At 45.3% G+C, this 18,686-nt stretch overlaps 1 protein-coding gene across 3 annotated transcripts in view; it reads right to left on the reverse strand.

Moving 5' to 3' along the window:
• The window catches only part of PCNX3 (pecanex 3), a 713,235-nt gene that overhangs the window by 641,098 nt on the left and 53,451 nt on the right, over positions 1 to 18,686 (reverse strand). For all 3 annotated transcript variants that reach the window (XM_078660716.1, XM_078660718.1, XM_078660717.1), the window contains exon 2: positions 16,114 to 16,301. In XM_078660716.1, coding sequence (XP_078516842.1) covers positions 16,114 to 16,301 — 188 coding nt within the window. The remainder of the gene's footprint in view (positions 1 to 16,113; positions 16,302 to 18,686) is intronic.

Genomic DNA, 18,686 nt, shown 5'->3' on the forward strand with positions numbered 1-18,686 from the left:
CTCCCGAACTCCGGCTCTGTCGCCGCACCGTAAAGCTGGAAGCACCGCAACAAGCAAAGTTCGCCTCGAACAACGCAAGCTCTGAGCTCACCGACTCAGTCTCGAAGCAGTCAACGAGCCGTAGCCTGCACCGCGACTGGAAGGACAACGTGACCTGCAACGCTTTCTTTTTCTACACCGCGACGAACCCCGGAACCGGCTCGCACACCCGTGCCGGCAGCCTCAAGGAAATAGGTTCTGTGACTGAGTCTGTCGACATTCGATTGGGCCCGGTCCACCGCGGTCTGCTGGATTTGTTAGACTGTGTTCTTTTCAGCAATGCTATAGCCGGACAAGGCTACCGACTCGCACAGAACCTTGAATTAAGCCTTTTTAACCAGAACTCTTGAAATCTAATAGTACTGTGGATTCTTTTTGTTGTTTATTGGTCTTGTGGTAACTCTATATAAAGTATACTTATTTTTTATATAAAAACCTTGTGTGGTGTCCATTTGTAGTGTTGTCACTGGGTTACTGTATGTGGTCACAACTGCTTAACTTACATCGCCTCTGAAATAAGCCTTGACTGCTCGCACCACGCCACCTAGAGGGTGAGCAGGGGTTATTTTGAGAGAGCAATTCCCTTGCCCTGACTAGAGGAGAGGGTCCCTGCTTGTCACAAGTTACCTACCTGTGCCAACCAGAGACCCCCAATTCTACCAGGTGTTAAGTACTGTACCTTCTTATGTTTAGACTGGTGTAGATTGGAACATTAATAGCGAGATCTGTGGAGTGCAGCATGCGTAGGTGCAGGTTGGCAGATTTTGATAGAAACAGTTAAAAAAAAAAAAATCTGACAAACAGCTTCCAAAAGTCACAGTCCGGCCGCCATTTTAAAGTCACGCATTATCAGAAGTATTATCCTGCATGCAAGCGACGTGGTAAAGATGGCCGCCTGAAGAGGAGCTCACAGGGAGAGCTCCGATGGCTGGGGGATCGCTTTTAGTGATATATCCCTGTTAGCCCCAGAGTCGAGGCTTGTATTGAACACACAGAGTAACAGGAATAACTTTTTTTGACTACTTTGGCAGCCTAGTTCTGGCCCTTAGCTCTTTACCGGCTGGGATGATGGAGTGGACTGGACAGAGCAAACGGCTGAGAGCTGCGATGACTCGATCTTTGTGATCGGGAGGCAGCCGTCCCGATCTCCTTCCAGGATCCCTCTTGATCTTCCAGGATCCTCATCGGCGGCAAGAGCGTAGTTGGACGCCCGCAGGGCAGACTGGACCCCCAAATCGTCTACTGAGCGACCCGGATTGAGGTGAACGCTGCAATAGGACCGTGGTCGCGGACCCGGTCATTCACAGCACGGAGTCCGTTGAACTTTGCCTGCCTCGATCCCCCGGCCCAGAGACTGAGTTTGGGAGAGAGCTCAGTGGTGTGAATCAATGACGCATGATCTGCCATCGAGGGCCAGGGATGACTGCGGAGACCCCCGGGCTGTATGTGGCTCTAGTGACGGGGACCAGACCATGAACTCCGTTTCTTTTGCTGAGCCATCGGAGGCATCGCCGGTCTCCCCCTAGCTACCGCATCTGCGTGCGAAGGTCGGCGAGCTGGGCAGGCCAGCAATGTTGGTGGAGCGTTGTCCTGTGGACCGGATTCCCCTCGCCTTATCAGAGGATCCAGGGCAGCGGGGACATTCTCTGATCGCCGTGGAGGCTCGGGGAACCATGAGCGTCTGATCAGGTAGATGCCCCCTGACCCATACGCGGATTGAGACGCTGGTAGGACCCGGGCTCACGAGGGATCGGCGCGTCCCCCGCCTATGTGTTGGCGACTTCAAGGAAACAATCGGCTGTGATGGAGATACGTTCTGGGGCAGAGGACCCGCCTTTACATGCCACCTATGTAACTGCGTGAGGATAGATCTCGGTAGTCTGTTTGAGCCGTGGTGCTGGAGCCCGTCACAGAAACATTCTGGTTGTGCGGTATGCACTACAAATGGCTTTAACTATATTCTGTTGTTCATACTGGCTCTGTGGGCGGCACTTTTTTTTTTGCACGCACGCTAAGACAAGCCCACCGTGGTATGCAACCTAGGTGCTCTGGTCTGTCGGTTATGATCCGGTTCACACACGGAGGTGAGTCCATTTGTTTCTGCTATGTTTCTCAAGCAAGTAGTCGCCTTTGCATAATTGACAAAAGGGCAGCACTAGTTTTGTTTTCTTTTTGGACTCTTATTCTCTCTCCATCGTCCTATTCTACAAAATGGCCGCCTGTTATTTATCTAAACAAAGGAAGCCATCCCCTGCAACAGGTCTTCTCCTTCAGAGATAATTAATTAATTTACAACCGACTGAAATACAACCTCAATCCCACAATTCCCTCTGTTTCACCCCTACAGAATCAGGACTGCCCTATGATAATAGAAAGAGGACCTTCCCGCCAATATGGTGCAACTGAAGTAGGGCCACAATCCCAACATCCCTCATTAAGGCATGGTCATAGAAACAGGACTACTCTGGGGCTCTCATGATCTATGAACACAGAAAAAGGACAGCACTAACTTGGTCTCATGCTCTCCGTTTATGGACACAGAAAAAGGACTGCACTAACATTTATCTTGAGACAGGATTACTCTGTATTTCATATGTGTCCTCATATGTGTTATCGTAATTTTCTGTGAAAGGGAATGCACATATCCTGACCTCAATCCCTCATCGATCCGATTCATAGAATTAGGACTATTCTGTGACCCACTGGTTTTATGTTAATACCATTACTAGGGCTACATATAGGCCTGTGTGTTATCTTACTTAGGATTCGTCCATTCTTGTCCAGTTACCCTATCTCCTCTATTTACTATTTCTCTTACCTCTCTCCCTTACTCTTCAAATTCTGAATTAGGCCACTCCTCTCCCTACTCCCATTCTCTGCTCTACTCAGCCGTATTACTCAGATCTTTTCCCCGCTATCCCGGGATCACTGCTCTCATTATGGAACCTACAGGCACTCACACCTACAAAATCATCTACCCTTCCAAACTCAACAAAAAAATCAGCCAAACGCTTTAAACACAACTTTCTTAAATCTCACCCAGAAACGCCCTTTGCTGACCATTACTTCATACCACATAATGGAATCACGACCACTGATATCATTTTCTTCACTAGACGCAGAGCCCAATGGAGGAAAGCTTTCCTAGCCTTATTCTCGATCTCCTCGACGAGGAAATCTGCACATGGTCTTATGATCTACACTGCTCCATCACAATTCTTCCATGCCACAGCCACCTTCACAATCTACAACAATGGAACTATTCTCATCCAATCCACAGACCGCAGTCTAAATCTATTTGATAACATCTTCTCCACTATAAAAGATTATGTTTCTAATCCTCCTACCTCTTCCCAAATTACCCAATTTACTCAATTTCCCCTCACTCCCTGCACTCCTGTCACCACTACTCCTACCCTCCTTACCACCCTCCCATCTCCTACCCCACTGCCATCCTTGAGCGTTGGCTCTCACTCTTCCCCCAACCTCTCTTTCTCACCCTCCAGCACCCCTCCATACTTTCCCCCTAACCCTATCACGCCGCCAACCTGCTCTACCTTATCTTCTAATTCACCGCTTGCACAATCTCTCAGGCTTCCCACTATGCCCACAGCCCCTTACACTTCCTGTCCCTCTTCCCATCCATCATCCCTCCCCCTACCGCCTCCCTATCCCATAACACCACCTTAGTCCTCCCTCTACCCTGTACATCCCCTCACGCCCCCTGTACAGTAGTCGTCTCTCCTCTGGCTCCAAACAGAGACCATTCCCCTCCCACTGAATCCCCCCCAAGAACCCTGCACAGTAGTCGTTCCCCTTCTGGCTCCAAACAGAAACCATTCCCCTCCCACTGAACCCCCTCACGTACCCTGCACAGGAGTCGTTCCACCACTGACTCCAAGTTGTGACCACTCTCTTCCCAATAATATTCCAACCATCATACCTCTCCTCCCTTCATTAGCCATTTCCACTTCCCTTACACCTTTGCCTACATTGTGCACTACATTACATGCATCACCCCCCCCTCACCCCCCTTTGCCTTCATCTGATCTCACTCCTAACCGTATCATACCCACCCAACCCATTTCTCACTCCAACACCAACACCTCTACCGTTCCAATCGACACCTTGGATAAGATTATGACAACTCTTCATCAGATCAAAGACGATCTCCACTCCTTCAAAGAGTTATTCTCGAAACAACCCAGGCATCCTTAACCCCTAGAAACTCCTTACCCTACAAGCGCCTCACCCAAACCCCACCTCCTTGCAAACAGAATCCTCCTTATTGGACATCCATCCCCTCGCGCAATTCTACCATTCGTCCTCTTCGCATCGTCAACCCACACTCGGCATACGACATTCGATCTCTCCTACACTCTTATGATCTCTCATCCTTGACCCACACAGTCCCCGCATATCTTCCCATCCCTACTATTCCTCTCAATCCCCACAGGTCATCCAAACAGAACGATAGAGTTATCGTTGCTGATAATAAAAAAAAAGTCACACTCACCACCGACCCCTCATCCTCCCTTATCACTACTCGGCTTAAATGTACTCTTCAGAACTGTAGATCGGCCCCCAGACATGTCTTGGACATTGCAGACCTCATTATCGCACATGATCTAGACTTGATCATACTCACTGAAACCTGGTTAACAGACTCCTCCTCACTACTCATTGACATTCTAGTTCCCCCTAATTACCACATCATTAGGCTAGACAGGGTGGGCAAAACAGGGGGTGGACTTGCATGTATTCACCGTAGCAATCTCGCCATCAGAGCCAGTTCACCTTTATTCTCCTCCTGTGAACACCTCTGTCTTGATATCATCAGCGAAGCTAACCCTGTTTGCTCCCTACATATTATCTACCACCCTCCAGGAGACAACCTCACCTTTACTGAACACCTCATGGATCTGATCACACCGAACACTGGACGTCAACATACACAGATTTTCCTTGGGGATTTCAACCTTCATTGGAACGACCACAACGACTCTGTGGTCAAGTGTCTCAAAAACTTCCTAATCGACCTAGACCTCACACAAATTTGCAACAGCCCCACTCACGACAAAGGCTCTATCCTGGATCTTATCTCCAAAGCGGACTCTATCCAACTCGACTCAATCCAACCATGTGACTGGTCTGACCACTTCATCATCACTTTCTTCATTATCGAAAAAATGAAGCTCATTCCGGCTCAATCCACCAGACCTAAGGTCTGGAAGAGAGACCTGAAGAAACTCAACCCCAACTCACTACCCTCCCTCAACCACAATCTTCTCTTACCCCCCATTGGCGTTGTCGACGTACAGGCTCTTACCGACCACTACCTCAACTCGATGTCCTCAATTGTCAAAGCAGCTGCCCCCCTTTAATCAAAGAATGTTTCCTCAAAAATCTCTAAACCATGGTATGATGGGATTCTTAATGATGATAGACGAGCGATGAGACTGACAGAACGTAACTGGAGATCTGTCCCGTCAGCTTTACACCTCAAAACGCTTAAGAAAAAGAGAAACGCTTACTTCAGAAAAATCAAACGCTTGAAAACTGCTTTGTTTAGCCTCCAGCTTGATCAAGCAAAAAACCGACCAAAAAAACTGTTCGAGTAATAAAAACTCAAGCCAGAGATGTCCCTCAAACTCTCTCAAACACCTCTAATGCACTGCCGTCCTGTGAAGAATTCTCTTCCTTCTTTAAAGACAGACAACATCAGGAATGACCTCCTCACTGATCTAAATCTCTACTCTAACCCTGACAGTAAAACGCCCATTGAGTTAAAAAACAATGCTTCGTGGTCATCCTTTGAAATGTACTCGGAAGAAAAAATTGCCAAGATTCTTAGCACACTGAAGTCTTCCAATCACCTCACTGACCCTCTACCCGCAAACACCGTTAAGGACTTTATTCCATTACTTCTCCCCCTATGGACCAAAATCATCAATAGCTCACTCCAACAAGGATGCATCCCGGATTCCCTCAAAGTGGGACAGGTTTCGCCCATTTTAAAGAAACCCACAGCGGACCCCTCCAAACTTAACAACTATCGCCCTATCACCAATATCCCTACCCTTGCCAAACTACTAGAAAAATGCGTGCACCTTCAACTGACTTAACACATTGAGCACTTTCACCTCCTCAACCCATATCAATCAGGTTTCCGAGCAGGTCACAGTACTGAATCTGCTATGACCCACATCATTGATGATGCACTTCAAATACTTGATCAGAATGGTTCCTGCCTCCTCATACTACTCGATCTCTCCTCAGCCTTCGATACGGTCAAGCATGAGAATTTACTTGATCTGCTGAATCTCAGAATGGGTATCTCCGGGACAGTTCTCAATTGGTTCACCTCTGCACAACAGGACCCAAAAATTTAAGATCAATAATACTAGGTCTACTCCAGTCCCTGTAACACTTGGTGTCCCTCAAGGATCCTCCCTCTCCCCTACTCTGTTTAATCTAGTCATGGAACCACTTACTGTACTAATCCACGCATCTAATGTTCAATTCTACATGTACGCTGATGACACCCAACTCTACCTCAAAATACACACCCTCGATGACATCTAAATACTCAACATGACGCTTAGGAACACACAGACCTGGCTAGCAGAGAATCACCTCAAACTTAACGCGCTAAAAACAGAATTCCTCCTAATAGCTCCTCCCTCCAAAATCCCCATCACTCAGACCTGGCTTAACCATCTCACTGCTCTCAACATTCAACCTACTATTGTGGACTCTGCGAAATCTTTAGGCATTACCCTCGACGGCAATCTCAACATGCATCATCACATCAGCAATGCAACGAAGGGAGCTAATTCCCACATTAATACATTGCGTAAATTGAAACCTTTCCTCCCTCCCAAGGATTTCAAAACTGCATTCCAAGCCTTGGTCTTCCCACGAGTGGAATATGGAAGTGCTGTCCTCTGTGGTCTCCCCCTATCAACAATCGCACCATTAAAAGCCTCTATTAATGCTGCAGCCAGACTTATCATAGACTCGAAAAAAAGGTCACACATCACTCCCGATCTAAAAGCTCTAAACTGGCTGCCCTACGAAGACAGAATACATCTGAAAATCGCCTGTATGACCCATAAAGCTTTACACCACAATTCCCCCAGTTATCTCGCGCAGAAACTGACAATTTCTGGAGGATCAAGAGCGACAACTTCCACCCTTCGAATGAGGGCAAGGGAACGGGAAATACAACTAACATTTGGGGCAAAATAATCCCACTCTATGCAGATGATGTACTGCTGTTGCTAGGAGACATGTCATAGGACCTACTTATTGTAATGCAAGTGCCAGATAAATCTGGGATGATTTCTAGATTTTAGATAAACCAGGAAAGATCCTGTCTTTTTCGCTGTTCCCTGGAAGCGACCCAGAAGTGACCTAAACTCAACATTAGAACATGAGGTTCGTCTGAAATGGGAACTTGATACCTGAAAGTACCTTGAGGAGATATACCATGATGACGACTGACTTCTGGGTAGTAATCTGTAACGGTGGTGACTGCTAAAAATGAATTCCCTTTCTTTTGCCTCTTCCACAAATGGGAAGTGTCAATAGCTAAAACTGTGAAACTCCCTAGGCTGTTGCACTATTTCGCTGCATTACCTATAGTAATGAAGCAGAAAGTCTTCATGGAACTGAAGAGACTTTCATCAGAAAGTGGTTAAGGTAGGAAAAGGATAGACATTCAGATGGTCATGCGACCAAGATCTTAAGAGTGATTGGGGTGCGGGGGTACTTTTGACTTCTAAATTGTTATGGCTGGCGAGATGTGAGGGAGAGAGTGACGAGAAGGAGAGAGAGAGAAGGGGAGAGCGAGAGGGAGGTTTGGCATTGGGGTAAGTCTGTTTGTGACATATGATGCATTGAAAAACAACACAAATGATATGGGGGAGGAGGATAAAGAGCCACACAAAGCGGAGTTACTGACATTGCTATTGCTGCATAGAAAGAGCGGATGGGATTACTAGACTGCATGCGGCACTAGCACCAGCCTACTGCGTAGATGTCGGAGTTGAAATTGTAATGGGAGGAAACTATCTGACATGAACTTGCAGATGAAGTGGCTCACAGCAGTAGAATACATACAAAAGGTCACTAGGCATTAAAGGTTTAAGTTTACAAGATACATATTGTACACCAGACGTATCCATCTCCAACACGTATTGCTCATACGTACAGAGGAACGTCCGACGAATGCCCAAGAGGTCATGGTCATGTGTTCTGTACTGGGCCTATTGTAGTTTTTCCTATGTTAACCTAACTGTTCTCATCACAGGCCAAATCAGCTTTGCACACGTTACTACATAATCGCGTTTGCTTCTGTGCCACATTATATTTTCACACAGAACCAGCAGCTTTCTTGTTCTTTCCTTTCCCCGGATTTAGTCTGAACAGCAGACAAGATGAAACAATGTCCTTTGTGATTTTGTTCTGGTCAGGCACTCACACCTAGACACAACTAAGAAATGCTGCTGTTTATGAAAATGTGAACCTTGTCACATCAATGTAATACAGAGAGAGAGCGAGACAGCCAGATTTTTTCTGAGAGAAGATCACAGCTGTATCTGAGATGTAGAATGTTCATCTGTGTATGCTTAGGTACGGGGTCCACTACTAAACCCAGAGATTTTTGCTGTATAATCAGTTCGCTTCTGTAGGAGGGGGGGTTAGGCTATTCTGTCTTATAATAGGACATGGCTTTCCATAATATACGGTTTATTGACTGCTAATGGTATTTTTATTCTTACTGTGGCATGTATAATGCATTTCAGGGCACGATAATTTGAATAAACATTTCAAACTTCCTTCATGTCTCTTTCATATCTTACTGTGGACAAGTACGAGCGTGCGAGCGAAAGGGAGTGTCCTGTTATTGCCATCCCCACAAGGGTCAGTAGTGTTGTGCCTGGGGTGTCAATTCACTTAATCCTCAGGTTAGGAGTAGGAGAGAAAGTGAGACACTATAGCTCGTCAGACTCGGGCTCATGGTACGGAGGTGGTATGGTGACTCAGTCCCCAACTACTGATGCTCTATGGTCCCGAGCATAGTTCTGCTCCTGAGCAGAATCCCTGCAACATCATGTGGATCAAGCTAACTTTTGTTTCCATGGTATGGGAATGTATTTTAATTAAACTATTCTGAGTGGATGTTATGGCCATGTTGACTATTGTGACGGATAAGAAATTGGATTTATCTCACAAGTTGTTTACAATGTTTATAATCCACAGAACCACCAACACTTGGCACATTTTTAAGTTCATAAGTTCATAGATCTGTCAATGGTGACGGAAAAAAGAAAACCTCATGAGTTGGAAGACCAGTAGGGCCCCAGATGTTAACCAGCATTGGCATAGCCAATAGGTCTCGCCTTTGGGACCTTATAAGAGTCAGAGTCAGAGTCAAAGATACTTTATTCGATTAGTTAAAATCATAAAAGTATACTACAAACACATATAAAAACATATACAAGCATATAAAGGCATATAAAGAAATATAAAGATGGAGATTACATTTCATTCATATTTCAGCAAATACAGTACAGGGATGTAGTATACATATAAAACGATGTTTAAAAAAGAACATTAAAAAGAACATTTATGCAGGAAAAGTCAGGGTCAGGTGTTACATTTTACTTTTTACTTTTTAGATTCTACTTTTACTTTTTAGAGTAGATCGGACCCCTTAAAAAACATCCCGTTTAAAAACTATGTGGTGCAAGATTTTTATACAAATCTACAGGAATAGGTTGTAAGATATACTACACTTATATTTACATGATTCAATCAGGTGTTGGGGGGTTCAATGATCTGGTACGTTTAGCTCTCATTGCTGCTACCAAAAAACTTGCAACCCCGTACATCACAATAGGGGTCTCCATAATTTGTAAAAACAACAATGCGGGTTTCACTTGCATAAAGCCCCTGTTTCTCATTAATGGTAGTATATATTTTTTTCTCCCCTCCGCAAAAAAGGGACAGAAAAATACAAAATGGGTCTGGTCTTGGTCGGAAAAGGAATCACATTTACATGGGACATGATCCCTTGGTTTGTTCCATTTCGGGTATTCTCCCAGAAGGAGGTGCATCTGGTTGAATCGAAATTTGGTGAGAAGCCACCGATGATAAGGTCTATTCACTACCCTTAAGTAAGGCTGGATGGTCATGGTAGATACAACAATATAGTGAGCCCTAACAGTGGTTTTCTCTATTTCTTGTGCTTCACGCAGCATGTTTCTAGACTCTAAAAATTGTGTTTTAATCCATGTAACATCTTCTTTACACAGCCTGTCTGGGCTACTATACAAGTCAACACGGCCTAAAAGGGTAGCAGCAGACTTAATATAGCTCAGCCATTTAATATCGTTAGCTCTGTCTCTCCCCATGCAGTCAATGATAATTTGACGATTTAACGTCAAGTTCGGGTTCAGCCACATTTTCACCCAAAGAAGTAGAGGGGCCAGGTTAAGAGTATCTTCAATGAATCCTTGCCCTAGTTCTATCAAGACAGAAAAGATGGGTGTGGACTGTGGTAAGCCTAATAGTGAACGCATGAACCTGTTCTCCTCCTTCTGTATCAGGGCCAAATCCCTGAATCCCCAAATTCCAGCCCCATATCTAGCCAAAGCCAAGGTTTTGGCTCTATACAGCTTGAGAATGGCTTCCGTTGGTTTTCCCCCCAGTCTTTTAGCAAAGCTCTGTATTGCACCGAATGACCGCCGAATAGCCATTACTTTATTAACAACCTGTGGAGTCCAGGTGCCCATATCGTCAAAAATGACTCCAAGGTATGTAAATGTTTTAACTTTGGTTAAAATCACTCCATTGCATCGCAGGGTTTTTGTGGTGTTCTTTCCTTTCCCTAGGGACATAACGTGCGATTTACCCATATTTACAACCAGGTCTAATTTATTCATAAAAGCTCCAAACGAATCAAGTAGCAGTTGTAGACCATTAGGGGTTCTGGCAATGAGAACCGTGTCATCGGCGTACATCAGTACGGGCAACGGTGACCCACCCATATATGGTATATCTGGGGTAGCAGTTTTTAAAACGGAATACAGGGAATTAATATACAAGGAGAATAACATGGGGGCCAAAATGCACCCCTGTCTCACCCCTCTAGCTGACCTAAACCCAGTAGTGCACTTGCCTCCTGTGGTCATACGGACCGAAGCCGTCAGGTCGGTGTGCAGGAAAGCTAAGAAATTAATCAGAGCAGGGTCTAGACCCAACTCAGAAAGAATTGTCCACAGCTTCGACCTATTTACTAGATCGAACGCTGTGGACAGGTCCATAAAAGCTAGGTGGATTGACCCACTGGAGGCAGCAGTATATTTAGAAACAGTCATGTATAAGTTAAGACACTGCTCCTCAGTACCCCTCCCTGTTCTAAATCCATATTGCGTATCACATAAAATTGCATTTTCCTTTTCCCACAAGTTAATTTTATTTAAAATGACTTTGCCAAGAATCTTGAATGAGGAATCAAGTAGCGATATAGGTCTATAACACCTGGGATCACCCCTTTGCCCCTTCTTAAAAATTGGTATAATAACCGAATGTGACCAAGTGGTAGGAGCGTCAGACAAATTCATGCATGCTAAATTAAAAACATTCGCAAGTACTATAGACCATATATGAGGATGTGCTTTATACATATCGGCGGGAACCCCATCCGGGCCTGGGGCTTTCCCGCCGGCAGTGTTTTCAATTGCATTTAATACTTCTTTTACCGTAACCCTTAATGGAGTGTCTGTAGGAGAAGAATCTATAGGAGTAAAAGGGATAGTAAGAGTCTTACTTCCATAGATGTTTTCGAAGTGATCTAACCATTGATTCTCAGTGATATTAGCCTCTAATATCTCATTCTCGTTACCACTAAACAAAGGAGAGTTCACTATTTTCCAGAAATTTGCACTATCCCTTAAAGTAAGGTTATCATAAAGTGCTTCCCAGGCCTTGTGTTTTAATTCTCTTTTACGAGCCTCGGTCGTACTCCTATAATCTTTCCTCAGTTGGGACACTTCAGTTATATTGCGAGGCTTACGTTTTAGGGCTTCTAGAAGTTTTTTATGCGCCTTTGAGCAATCGGCATTGAACCATCCCTGTGCCATACGTGGCTTATCAGATGATTTGATTGTAAGGGTCTCTGCGACATTTTTACAAATGGATCCAAAAGCTTTTGTAACATTTCCTCCTGTGGACAGAGGATCCCTGCATATGTTAAGTTCAACACTTAATTCATCACACAGATTAATAAAAAATTCCTCAACATTAATCTTAGACCATTTAACCCGTCTACCTTGGTCGTGGGCCCGGACTACAGTAGAGTAGGTTGACCGTTGGTCATAATTAATTATGGTGGGGTTTATGTTAGTCAGTTCCATAACGACCGGGTTATGGTCACTAAAAGCTGTTATAATGGCATTATATGAGATGACATTTATGAGGATACTAGGTGACACAAAGATATAATCGATAATAGTGTTACTACCTCTCGCACTATAGGTCACCACTCTGTCTTTTGGATTCACGAAAGCGGGTTCAGACATATCCATATCTATCAACAGCTCTTCTAGAGCACCCCCCTTTGCAGAGTGTTCAAAGTGCGGATGGGTCAAATAGTCATCATCGTAGAAACTACCATTATAACAGTTAAGTTGACAAGGATGTGTGTTAAAATCACCAAACACAATATAATAAACCAAAGTAGTTTGACTCTTCTTGTAATTGTTTAAAAAATCAGTCAACATTAGAATATTTTCGCCTCCTTGTAACCCTTCTGTTGAGTTGTAAAAATTTACGTATAGGAGTTTTTCCCCCGTATTCATCGAGGCCTCTAAGATGAGACAGTTAGGGGAGTTAATATCTATGATTTTCATCGCCCCCATGTGACTTACTGAGATTAATAATGCAAGACCACCCTTGCTTCTGCCTCTATTTGACCTTTGTGCAGCTTTAAAATGGGATACATAGCCTTCTACCCAAAAGTTACATTCTGTGTCCCAAGTTTCTTGGAGTGCGATCACTTCATGTTGCTTAATGATTTCAAGCCATTCTTTATCGTCTCTTTTGGTTTGTAGGCCAGAAATATTCCATGTCATTAGCTTCATAGTTCTACAAGCCCCTTTAGACCCGGAAGGTTCCTGCAACCTCCTCTTGGTGCCCAGTCAGGTGTTAGTATCCAGGTTTATAAGAGCATCAAAACGATTTCTTAGCTCCAGGCCAGGGGTCAGAGCCACTTGGTGATTACAGTCTAGGGACAATTGTGAGCTAAGGGGTAGAGTGGCCCAGTTGGCTAGTGGCACTTGTTGTCTTGGGATATTTATCCTGTGAACAAAGTCCCGGGTGGTATGTTGTGTTGGGCGAGGATAAAAAAAGCCCAGTGGAACCGCACGTATTTGCCCTTGAATAATATCCGTTGCGTCCCAAAAAAGTCTTGAGCAGACGTGTGGCTTCCTAAAGTTAATAATAACACAATCCTCAGGGAGGCATTTGGCCGTCGGGCCCAGCCAAGTAACTCTTCTTGCCAAGCTAACATGATCAGAAACATCGCTAGAACCTGTGCAGTTCTTATCACACCAGCTCTTTACATTTTCCATAAGAGTTATTTGAGTTTCTGGTTCTGCCGGAGTGAGTCTTGGGACATTAACCAGAACTGCCACGAAAGGAGTCGCCTCAGGGGGTAAATTCACCATAGGCTTGGGATACAAACCATGCCCCGTTCTCTTATGAGATGTGTTCTCTGCAGCCCCGTCATTTGCCTCACTAATATTTGTGTTGGAATCCGAGTTGTTCTGTCTGCTGGAGTTCAGAATATTCCCGGCAGGTTTAAAGTTATTTGTAGGCATCACTGTCGGGGTAGGTGGCAGATGTGTTGTATTGGACTTAGTTTCTCCAGTGTTAGTCACCTCCATGGGTTGGCCGGTTTGCCCTATGGCATGTAGTGGGTCTTTTGCTAGATGCTCTGCCACTTTATGGAGCAACAGGGAGTTCATCCTCTCGCAACGGGTCATATTACCTGCTACACAGTCTTTAAGGGTTTCGACTATATCACTTGAGATCTTGATGAGTGTAGATTCAATGGTGTCTGTTAATACCCTTTCAATCATATCTTTAATCGAGCCTTCAAGTTTAGCTAAAGATTGTCGTATTTTGGTGTTGGCTCTGTATTGAGGGGGTAAGGTTTTATAAAATCTTGCTCTTTTCCTAGTTGTACGTATCTTGGCACCCCCCCCTAGGACTTGGGTACGCACAGGGGGGTCAGGAACCCCTGTGGAGAACTCCGAGTGCGCCGACTGTTGGGCAATAGGAAAAATGTCACAGGCACCATTGATAACAATATTGGGTTCTAAAGGTACCCTTGACTCATTATGTTCAATCGAAGCTCCCTCTAAACCAAGTTCCCGTTCTTTCTCGGCGATTTCCTTATTGAGCTTCCCTACGGCAGATGTAAGGTAAGTCAAGATGCTTCCTGGAGCACTGGTTTTGCGTGCAATTTTTACTTTGCTGGTCCCCCCTGTAAGCGAAGTCTGGAGTTTCCTCTTACCCATTTCTGGACTGTAGATGTTAGAGGACCGGCCTGTCCTGTCCTCTGTCGTCCCCTGACGGCCGCAGACGGCCCCGCCCTTGTCCCGGGCTTCTCCCGCGCGGGGCGAGAGGGGGGATCAGCCTTTATCCGGCGCCTCCGGCGCTCACTGCGCGTCACGGGCGCGCTTGTGGCAGAGGGAATGCTGGGGAGTGTGGTCCGGTCTCTCGGGACGCCTCCCTCACCTCCCGGCGTGTGCCTCCGTTTTTGCTTCTCCCGCCGTTCCCCTCACGGCAATGCCCGATGGCAAGTACTGCAGGTAAGCCTGTTGTTCCCCCACTGGGCTCCCGGGGGGTCAGCCTTTATCCGGCGCCTCCGGCGCTCACTGCGCGTCACGGGCGCGCTTGTGGCAGAGGGAATGCTGGGGAGTGTGGTCCGGTCTCTCGGGACGCCTCCCTCACCTTATAAGTGTTTAGCCATGCAACAGTTGATGTTGTTGCACCTTTGATATTGTGCTGGATAACTAAACACTTATAAGGTCTCAAAGGCAAGACCTATTGGCTATGCCAATGCTGGTTTATTTAAGCCTTTTGTATTTTTGGCTGTCTAGCTAGATCCATGTTACATCTACTTAACCATTAAGTCCATGATCATGTGGAACACAGCTGACAAATGAATTTTCCTACCAGGAATGATGTGCTTGCAATGGCAATTTTGCTTTCCTCATAATTGTCATTGTTCAGTCTCTCTGCGGTCTGTGATTCCCATCTGAGTTTCAGAGTACCTGCCAATCAGTCTTTTGGGGGCGAGGGGTATTTTAGCGAAAGAAGTTGCCACATGAGGGGGAGGGGGGGGGAAAGGGGGGGGAAGGGGCTGTGAGATTCTCTTGCAAGAGCGATAATTGCTTCCATATGGCGGCGCTCGCTCAAGTGAATCGCCGGACGTGCACGCGTTGCCATTGAAGGCAATGGAACGCGTGCACGTTTTTGGCTGAAAAGCCAAAGCGATAGCTAAAGGTCTTTTTGACAATGCAAAAATGGCTATGAGATGTGCTGAAATGGGCAATAGCTGAAGTTGTGGTACTAAAAAACCTACGTAAACAACTGTCAACCTCTTGATGTTTCTACCTGTGTACTGTTGTGCATCATCATAAGGGGGGACTGAAGTTACGACGGTATAGGCATTGATCCAAAATAAAAAAATACGAATGTGTAAGCTTGATGGTTAATTAAGGACAAAGTACAATGAATAAACAAACGTTACCAGTCTATACGCGGATGCTGATAAATTGAACAATGCCAAATGATATTCAAGCTGCTCCGAGAAAGCTGTTGAGGTTTTAGCACATGAGATCTTGGGGGTTAAAATTGTTGTTTTAAATATAAGAGCGATTATAGATAATAAGTAAGAAATGTTTCAAGAAGCTTCACACATTCAATGGATGTCGCATTTCCATTCTAGGTAGGTAGTTTGGCATATTCACTGGGAACCTGCTCAAAGATTCTCACCTGGTCATGTTGCTATCCTCTGCTGTCATGGCTTCCTCCCCCCCAGCGCTTTCTGATTTCTTCTTCTCCACAATGTCCCCTTCGTCGAACATGGCGTGTAAGCGGTAGTTCACCATCTTGATGGCAGTGAAAAACACAGCCACCACAGCACAATAAATGGCAGCAATTAACATCTTGGCAGGCAGCACCTGATTTTAAGAGAAGAATAAGTAAAAGAAAGAGATGAGACAGAACCATATATGAGACACTAAACAATAATTTCACAGTAGATTGAACACGTGTCTCTTCTTCAACCCTAAGCGCAAGAGAAGAGGTTTTTTTTAACATTTCAAACACTCTAGTCCATGATTTAACTAATACATCATTAATCATGCATCCAGCATTACCAATAATGCAGGGTACAGTAATGCTAAGGAGCAGATTTTTCTGAGGTATACAGGTTTTCCTTTGATAAAAGGGAATAACCCTGGGAACTGGTGTTTCAGGACCCATACTCAAAGGGTTTTCCTTCATTCTGGCCGGTTTTATCCACACAACTGTCACCACAATATCCCTGGCCAAATGTGCACAGACAAGAGACCTTGAGGTGCGGCATTCCTGCAGAACTTAAATGTTTCTTTCGGATGAAACTCTTATTTCTGCCCAAGTTGAAATCACAAGTCGAATGATGGTTCTAGTGAACTAGACAGGTTATGTTGGTTTACATACAGTCAAAGAACCTATTGCCTACAATTTCAGTACATTGTGTAATGCCACAAATTCAATGGAGAAACATTTGGGATTCTAGGCATTTATGCATAAGAAGGAAAAAGAACAAGCATGTGTAATACAATAGCTCTTGCATTTATGAGAGTTTGAACTATTGCCATTGTAAATGATAATAGCTTAAATTGTTGCACACCTCTTGCAGTGGAAATTTGTTTTTTTCAAGCGCCCCATGCCGGGCTTACACGTTAAGAGGCCAGGCCCCTTCCTTTAGACAAACTGGGTCTAAAGAATGGGGCACGGCCCCTATTAAAGTAAAAGCGTAGTATGGGGAGCATTTACCAAGAAAGCATTTGTTTGAAAAAGAATGCTTATTTGGTGAAAGAGCCCTAAACAGCGCTTTCATTTTAACGGTGGAGATGTCCCTTTCTTTAGACATTGCTCGTCTAAAGAAAGGGGTGTGTCCTTTATTAACATGCAAGTGCGGCATGGGGTGCTTGGAAACAACAACAAGCATTTACAATGCAACGGTTTTGCCTTTGTAAAAGTTAGAGCTATTGGCATTGTAAATGACAAATTTTTTATTTATGTGTTCGTTTTGAAAACAGATAAATAAATGGCATTGTCATTTACAATGGCAATAGCCTAATCTCTCGCAAATGCCACACACACACACCCACAGAGAGCCCCCCCACACAGAGCCCCTCCACACACTCCTCCAAAATCCCAAACCATCCCTCTCATAGTGAGTGGGCGTGGCTCATTCGTGTTCTAAGTGTGATTCTTGGATTGTTCACGATCATTTCAGTGATGTAACATTGACGGCTGCTCCCCACGCTCTGAAAATTGCCTACAGTTTGCACACCACTGGTCCTTTTTCAACAAATGTGACATTTGCAGCAAAACAAAGCACAGGACGCAACAGGTTGATAGGCTGGGACATGCCATGTGACATCAAGGCGCCTAGAGTCTGATTCGAGCGCCGTGCAACCACACCTGTGCACCTACTGCACATACCAGGGTGACACCCAGGGGCCCACTACATGCCACCGGCTCCGGGGCACCCCGCACTAACACGTGGACGTCATGGATGGCGCTCGTGCGCCACTCCTGCCTACTACAGCCTTCGAGGCACCTTACATTCGGGGCCACTGTAATGACGTGTGTGATTGTGAGTGCGGTACGTTTCCTGCATAGTTACACTTGCATTCGCTTGCAGCATATTTCATCATATGTGGAATAATGAATAGAGTTCAACCAAAAAGTTTCAAAATGTAATATAACAAATATTACAAAACCGAGCATTGGGAAAGCCAACGGGTCTGGCTTTCCGTCCATGTCTGCCCACGATAGAGAGAGAGAAAACAAGAGAGAAAGATGGAGGGAGAGCGCAGGAGGAAAGAGAGGAAAAGGACGAGAAAGACAGAGAGAGCCAGAGAGGGAGAGAGAGGAGAAAGATGGAGGGAAAGGAGAAATGAGAGAGAGAAGGGACCGACAGAGCAGGGGGTGATAGGTTAGATAGAGATGGCGCGAAAGTTACAGAGCATGTGACAGACAGAGGAGAGAGAGGGGCGTGTCAGTATGACAGAGGGCAGCGAATGAGAGAGACGAACAGCCTGCCAGAGAGAGGGTGTTAGTGGGGATGGAGTAACAGATGGCGAGAGAGAGAGAGGAGAAAGATGGAGGGAAAGGAGAAATGAGAGAGCAAAGAACAGAGGAAACCGCCTCCTTCCAAGCACCAAACCTGACCCCTCAAGGCTGCTGGGTACTTCCAAAAGCTATTTTCTGCGAGCGCACAACAAATGTTCTGTACGTCTTTGACTTGAGGATGAGGTGGACTTCTAAGTGCTTGAACAGAAGCAGCCACA

The sequence above is a fragment of the Lissotriton helveticus genome, chromosome 9 (genome assembly GCF_964261635.1).
Source record: "Lissotriton helveticus chromosome 9, aLisHel1.1, whole genome shotgun sequence".
NCBI classification, from domain to species: Eukaryota; Metazoa; Chordata; class Amphibia; order Caudata; family Salamandridae; genus Lissotriton; species Lissotriton helveticus.